The sequence below is a fragment of the Rutilus rutilus genome (assembly GCF_951802725.1).
Source record: "Rutilus rutilus genome assembly, chromosome: 14".
NCBI classification, from domain to species: Eukaryota; Metazoa; Chordata; class Actinopteri; order Cypriniformes; family Leuciscidae; genus Rutilus; species Rutilus rutilus.
Window position 1 is genome coordinate 1,702,024 of NC_140219.1, and position 7,977 is coordinate 1,710,000.

Here is a 7,977-nt window from a genome sequence, read left to right on the forward strand (position 1 = left end):
AAAAGTGCATCTATCCATCATAAAAGTTCATCTCTCCGTCATAAAAGTGCATCTATCCATCATAAAAGTACATCTATCCATCATAAAAGTACATCTATCCATCATAAAAGTGCATCTATCCATCATAAAAGTGCATCCGTCCATCATAAAAGTACATCTATCCATCATAAAAGTACATCCATCCGTCATAAAAGTGCATCTATCATCATAAAAGTACATCTATCCATCATAAAAGTACATCTATCCATCATAAAAGTACATCTATCCATCATAAAAGTGAAAGTCTGAAAGAAGAATGTCATATACACATTTTCATTTTTGGGTGAACTATCCCTTTAAGACAGGAGTTGAGGTCCAGTGTGCTGTCTGCTGTTGCAGGTGTTCTGGGTCCAGTATCTGGGCTGGTTGGAGGTTCGGGAGGCAGATCTGATGTGTGGGAAGAGCGGCTCGATGGTCAGCGACTGTATTCAGCAACTACAGCGACGCAGAGAGACAGACAGCGACCGGACGAGGGTGAGACGGGTTCACGTCTGATCTCACTCATACTCACACGCAGTGTTGGGGAAAGTTACTTTGAAAAAGTAATGCATTACAATATTGCGTTACTCCATTAAAAAGCAACTAATTGCGATACTTAGTTACTTTTAAAGAAAAGTAATGCATTACAATATTGTGTTAATCCCTTAAAAAGTAACTAATTGCGATCTTAGTTACTTTTAATGAAAAGTACTGCATTACAATATTGTTACTCCATTAAAAAGTAACTAATTGCGATACTTAGTTACTTTTAAAGAAAAGTAATGCATTACAATATTGCGTTACTCCCTTAAAAAGTAACTAATTGCGATACTTAGTTACTTTTAAAGAAAAGTAATGCATTACAATATTGCGTTAATCCCTTAAAAAGTAACTAATTGCGATACTTAGTTACTTTTAAAGAAAAGTAATGCATTACAATATTGCGTTACTCCCTTAAAAAGTAACTAATTGCTTTGTTACTTTTAAAGAAAAGTAATGCGTTATGTTACTTTTGCGTTACTTTTTTTCCACCTGGGCTTGGCTTGTTTTTTTATAACAAAAAAGTTATATTTTTGGGCAAATGTAAAGACCCTTTCACACCAAAAGTGAAATAATAAGCCTCAGGCTGAAGGAAATGCAGATTGACTCCTGTACATTAGGGGGCGCCGCTTAAACAAACCTTTCAGCTGCTGTTATTCTGGATAACGGAAGAATAGGATGCAGGAGAAAAAAGTTTAACACTTACTTTACCAATAAAAAAAAAAAAAAAAAATCTATAGTCATTTTTGCTTATGGTTTTACTGAATCATCGAAGGTCAGACAATAAAGTGAGATTAAATGCATAAACACGTGTGTTTTATTTAACATATTTAGTTATTGGAGATAGTGTTCTGATTCTGCATTTCACTGATTTTATGCATTTTGAGGAATATTGAATCTTTTTTTTGTGCAAGTGAGATGAGTAAATGCACTCTCACATTTAGTGTGTAACGTTTATTATTGTTACACACACACACACACACACACACACACACACCATGTTGGCTGTTGTTATGTATGTTTTGTTGGCCTTGGTTTTTGTTGTATCTGTCACCTGTAAATAGTATTTGTTTCCATAATAAAAAAATAAAAAAAGTAATGCTTTACTAGTTACTTGAAAAAGTAATCTGATTACGTAACTCAAGTTACTTGTAATGAGCTATTCCCAACACTGCTCTCTCTCGTTCTCTCTCGCTCAGAGACAGACGATGCTACTGGTCCTGCAAGATGTCACTCTCAGCCTCATCGACGCCACTGACCACACCCTTCTGCACTCTCAGCCAATCAGCTGCATCCGTGTGTGGGGAGTGGGGCGGGGCCTCAGCAGGTCAGACACCAGCCTTTCTAACTCCATTAAACGCTTGTTTCGAGGTGATTCAGCTTTTCTGCAGACGGTGTTGTGATGTTTACGGCTTTTTGAAGTTAATACATATACATGACGTGTTTAATAGCATCGAAGGAGATTAATTCGATCACATTTTAAATGTTTTTCTTTCTGACATACTCTTAAAAGTCACTGTGACATATTATGCTCTTTTCACAAGATGTAATATAAATCTATGGTGTCCCCTGAATGTGTCTGTGAATTTCAGCTCAAAATACCCACAGATCATTTATTACAGCTTGTCAAATTTGCCCCGTTTTGGGTGTGAGCAAAAACGCACCATTTTTGTGTGTGTCCCTTTAAATGCAAAATGAGCTGCTGCTCCGCCTCCGTTCAGAAGAGGGCGGAGCCTTTACACAAGCTTCAGATACTCCGGTAATAACAAAACAGGCCAATCTCACTCATCCAGAATCCCAGAATCACCAGTAGCGAGTGCAGCCTTACGGAGAGACTCAGGAAGAGCTTCTGAATGTTAGTGGAGACATTTATGTAGTTGTTCTGGAGTTACATTGATCATCTCATCATCATGTTTAACTTCTCCACAAGTGTCCACAGTTCCTGAGGTCTTTATAAGACAGCGGTGACATGTTCTGGTCAATAGTGTTCAGTGCTCGTCTGTGCTCAACCACAGAACAGTTTCAGGCTTTGCTGGATCTTTATCATTGCGTTAGAACTGGTCTCTGTTGTCGCTTGCGAAAACAAAATGGCGGCTTTAAATCTTGCATGTGAAACACGACACGTTATGTAACAAACAGTAGTATATTACTGTCACGTGACCTTGTTATGTTGCATATTTAATTCAGTGATCGGCATCACACACATAAATATTATTATTTTATTATCCAGTTGTGTGTCAGAATACTAACATATGCAGTCTATGCAGTTTGGTATTTCTTGGTATGTCAGTTTTATATTTTTTTATTATTGCATGCTCCGTACGATAGAGTTTTTGACAGTCTGGTAAGACAGTATGGATACTGCAGAAATAATAATCTGAGGGGAAGTCGAGTGCAGTGCATTGTGGGATACAGTATGCGTCTGTTCTGGTGATTTACTGCACATTTTAGCAGATGTAGTGGGTCATTTGGGTATTTTAAGTGGAAAAAAAGCCCAAACAAACAAACAAACAAACAACACTGTTTTTCCCCCAAAACATTTATGAGCTCCATAAACATTTATGAGCTCCATAAATGCCGCTTTTTGGGAGCAACATTATGCTTACATTGCATTTTATAATTGATATTTTTGGTTTTGCACTGTGCAAATCGCAATAAAGTTGTATTTTCTGTGCACCAAGTGTAAATAGTGGTTAGATGCTATAATTGCATCTCAGTTTATTGTAGAATATAAAAAAAAAAACCAGAATGCAATAATAACACCATATTCAGTGCATATGATTATATTTATTACATCATTACTTGTCGCAGTCCCTTAAGCCCTACCCGGTAAACACTTTATTCCCACTATTAAATACACGTTTTATTTCGAATATTTTCTTAATTTTCATTTAAAATAAACTCCAAGCTGATACGTGATGGGAAAAGGGAGAAGAAAGAGTTCAGGAAAAGGTGGATTTGTACTCGGGTTTGTCTCCGCATCACTGATCCCTCAGACAGGTGTTGATTGGCTGAATCAGGCACTGGTGGGCGGAGTTACTGTAAACAGCTTATTTGCATGTGGCGTAAAGATGCACGCTATATATTCTTTGGTTGTGCACCTGACTGTTATTTTTTTTTAGATGTGCATGCTTTCTGAAATTTGGGTATTTCATGCATAAAGATACTGCAGAAATAATAGTATGAGGGGAAGTCGAGTGCAGTGCATTGTGGGATACAGTATGCGTCTGCTCAGTGATTTACTGCACATTTTAGACAATTCCTGTGTGCCCAGTACATACTGCAGGAATGATAGTGTGAGTAGCATGCTGTTCTGTGATGAATGGTCTCTCTCTCTCTCTCTCTCTCTCTCTCTCTCTCTCTCTCTCTCTCTCTCTCTCTCTCTCTCTCTCTCTCTCTCTCTCTCTCTCTCTCGTCCCCTGAGGAAGATGAAAGCTTTAGTGTTCAGTGTTAATGGCAGAGACGTGTTGGAGAGACGCAGAGAGTGATGAGAGGCATTACAGCGCTCACTCTCTCTCTCTGCTGAGTGAGTGTGTGTTTCACAGACGGTGGTTCCTCTGGTGTGTGTGTGTGAGTGTGTTGCTGAACCATAAACCACATTGATTCACTGACTCCAGGGCAGAGCGAATCTCTCACAACGACAGCGAGAGAATCCAGTGACGTCATCTGGACGGAGAGCAAGGCTTCTGATGTGGAAACTGATACTTATTTCTGGAGGCATTGAGATTTTATAATATTATATTTCGGTGTGAGATCTGGGCTGGATTTCCCGATAACGCTGTCTCTTAGCGCGCTGCAAAGACTCTAAAGTATTCTTTATAAAAGAAGCACTTAAAAGAAATAGTTGAAATTTGCATTTATTAGCACTCACGGGTAGCCTGACTTCGTCATACTCATATTCTAGTCAGAATGTGAGTCTGAGACTGCTCCATAGAGATTTGATTATGGGGCGTGTCTCAACCGAACTAGGAAAAAAAAAACCTCTGCACTCAATTGGATAGACCTACAACCAATCAGAGCAACGGAGTAAATGACGCATGTCCTTCATTCATATTTTCAACCAACAAAATGTCGCGGCTCTCTGTTCCTCTTTTAAAATGAATGCGCTGTGGATATCTTCTATAACAGACGCGATGGCGGAATCTACACATGATGTTTCATAAACAAAGTTCGGGAGGAGCACGTACTCAATCCAATATCAACTTGTCATCAAACAATACCATGTCTAACGTTACCGCGGAAGCATATTCACTCTGTCAACTTACCTAACACTCCTTGACAGTTTTTCAGCATCCCTCCACCACCCCGAATCCTCACTCTTGTCTTGTTCTCTCACAACCAGGAACACGGGGGGAGTATGGCTACCGAGCCCACAGCCCTCTCCTCGGACAGCACGTCATATACGCATTTATTCTATCGACTTATTTGTGTGAACTCATGACATCTCATATAGCCTACGCATTTATTCTATCTGACTTATTTGTAAATGTGAACTCGTGAAATCTCAATTCTCCAGCTGCAGTCGTCTTTGTTGTAAACTAATTCAAATCAAGCGCTCTTTGGTGACGTAACCGCAGACCATCTGTCCATCATCGATTAAAGCCCGCCCTGGCAATTTGATTGGCTCGGCCTTCTAGGAGCCGAGCATAATTACTCCTCAATGGATCGAGTCCAGACCGAACTTCCCGACCAAAAAATGTTGTGGGCGGGGTTCGGGCTGGCACCCAGGCTAACTCACGGGATATTATAAAAAATAATACAAACTATATTAGCCCATAATTATGGAAGCTAGTTTCCGCCACAGAGTGAAAAATAAAAAAGGTAATTGCGACTTTTTAATCTCACAATTCTGACTTTTTATCTCAGAATTACGTGATATAAAGTCGCAATTGCAGGTTATAAAGTCGCAATTGCAGGTTATAAAGTCGCAATTGCAGGTTATAAAGTCGCAATTGCAGGTTATAAAGTCAGAATTATGAGATATAAACTCGCAATTGCAGGTTATAAAGTCAAAATTGCGTGTTATAAAGTCAGAATTATGAGATATAAACTCGCAATTGCAGGTTATAAAGTCAAAATTGCGTGTTATAAAGTCAGAATTATGAGATATAAACTCGCAATTGCAGGTTATAAAGTCGCAATTGCAGGTTATAAAGTCAGAATTATGAGATATAAACTCGCAATTGCAGGTTATAAAGTCAGAATTATGAGATATAAACTCGCAATTGCAGGTTATAAAGTCGCAATTGCAGGTTATAAAGTCAGAATTATGAGATATAAACTCGCAATTGCGAGAAATATACTTGAAATTCCGAATTGCATGTTTATATCTCGCAATTCTGACTTTATAATACGCAATTGGGAGATGTAAAGTCGCAATTGCGTGTTATTCAGAGGTAAAAAAGAAAGAAAAAAGTCAGTCTTTTTTTTTCTTAGAATTGGACTTTATATCTCACAATTCTGAGAAAAGATGTCACAATTATGTGTTATAAAGTCAGAATTGTGTGATATAAAGTCGCAATTGCGAAGAAAAAAAGTCAGAATTCTGACTTTATAAGACGCAATTGTGACTTTATTTCACACAATTAAAATGTTTTATTCTGTGGCGGAAACAAGCTTCCATACATAATAGCCTAGCCTACATATTTAAAAATGTTATCATATATTGCTGCCACAAATACGGCCCATTACAAATGTTTACGTGCTTTACTTCTCTTTCCCATTTTTTCGTTCGCTGAGGTGGAGCTGTGATGAAATATTGTAATTTCCAGCATTTCAGTAATAAGTGTGTATCGTACGTACGGTGCTCAACATTGATCCAAAAGGATTTAAACAGTTAATTTTTAATCTCTTCTTGTGAACTCAGAGATGTGGATTCGGACGGAAATTAAATCGCCACACGACCGTGTTTGTCAAAAAACGTTGGTATTTTGGCCAGGGATTTTTACGCGGGTTGGGTGAGAAAAAACACTGACATTCTGGATTCAGACGGCAATAAAATCACAGACTAATCCCTGTAAATGATGAAAATACCGCATGACCCCATGAGAGACATTTAACGTCCGAATTGTGAATTATGTAATTTTGTATCGCCACTAGGGGTCGCTAACCTCTTACAATAACAAAGGCGTCGGTTGATGACGCATAAGCGGAATTATGGAACTCGTCGTCATGCTGAAGGATCTAATAATGTTTATGGATGAGTGAATACACTGATGTGTTTAACATGACTGTGGTGAAGCAGGGCTCGAGTGCTAATGAGAGACAGATCTCAGCGCCACACGCGAGTCCCGCGGATATAAAGAGATGAGGACATTTCATTCTGCCGAACTAACTTACCCGCTAGTGCTGAATAACACTCACACAGGGCAGTTTATTAGACGAATGAAACGTGTGAGGGAACGCAGCGCTGTTTCACTTGCTCTACACTATCACACTAAACTGCATTTGAGTGTGTTAAAGTTATAATGTTATTCTGTGTGTTAGCTTGTCTGTATGAGACTAGCAGTGAGCGAGATCAACATTAGCATAACATACTGATCATATTCTAACGTTTCTTCATGTTGAGCTGTATAACATTGATTCGTTTTATGTACGTTTGCTCACTTCTACATTTGCGCGTCTCTGTCGAGTGGAAGTTAGCCGCGGACGCTAGCTCTCGGCATCTCGAAAACGCCACGCCGATATTGATCCTCGTTTTAGTTCTCCTTTTGTCCCAAAGTCTGCTTGCCATGATCCATAATGTTTGAACGAAACAACAACAGCGTGAGCGCGCCGCTAGACGTAACGCAGTTGTCCGCGTCTGTCGCCATGGTTACTACGGCAGAACGAGCGGAAACCAGGGATAACGCGGATATTACGTGAACATGGACGCGCCATTATTTAAAATGGAAATTTCTCTGAAATTAAAAATCTTTGGGAACTTTTGGGATGTTGTAAGTACACAACCGCAGGAAGTATATCACACTGTGAGAGTGACTTTTGGATATTTTATTACAAAAATCTTACATATTGTAGCTTTAACTGGCAGTATATGCTTTCACTGGCCTTTGAAAGCGCTCTTTTAGCACAACTATTCGCTGTATCGCTGCTATAGTTTGAGCAAACGCCTTTACTGCCTAATGGTTTGTAACTGTAATTTCCTATTATCACTGTAAAGCTGATTTGAAACAATCTATATTGTTAAAGCGCTGTATAAATGAAGGTGACTTGACTTGATTTAGTGCACTAACTCTGTTCAGCTTCAAGCACTAACTATGTACACTACAGTATGTAACCTCATAGGAAACATCTTTAGTAATAATTATAAATTATCTCAAAGTTTTGTCAGTTTCAGTGAGTTAGTATTTCAGATTGAAGTTGCAGTACCAGCGTGAGCCAGCAGGTGTCGCTGCAGACCCAAACTTCACCAGGTCAACT

At 38.9% G+C, this 7,977-nt stretch overlaps 1 protein-coding gene across 3 annotated transcripts in view; it reads left to right on the forward strand.

Annotated features, from left to right (window-relative positions):
- Positions 1–7,977, forward strand: part of apbb2a (amyloid beta (A4) precursor protein-binding, family B, member 2a) — a 32,776-nt gene that overhangs the window by 8,123 nt on the left and 16,676 nt on the right. For all 3 annotated transcript variants that reach the window (XM_084430068.1, XM_084430069.1, XM_084430070.1), the window contains exons 8-9: positions 379–513; positions 1,758–1,885. In XM_084430068.1, the coding sequence (XP_084286194.1) occupies positions 379–513; positions 1,758–1,885 (263 nt within the window). The remainder of the gene's footprint in view (positions 1–378; positions 514–1,757; positions 1,886–7,977) is intronic.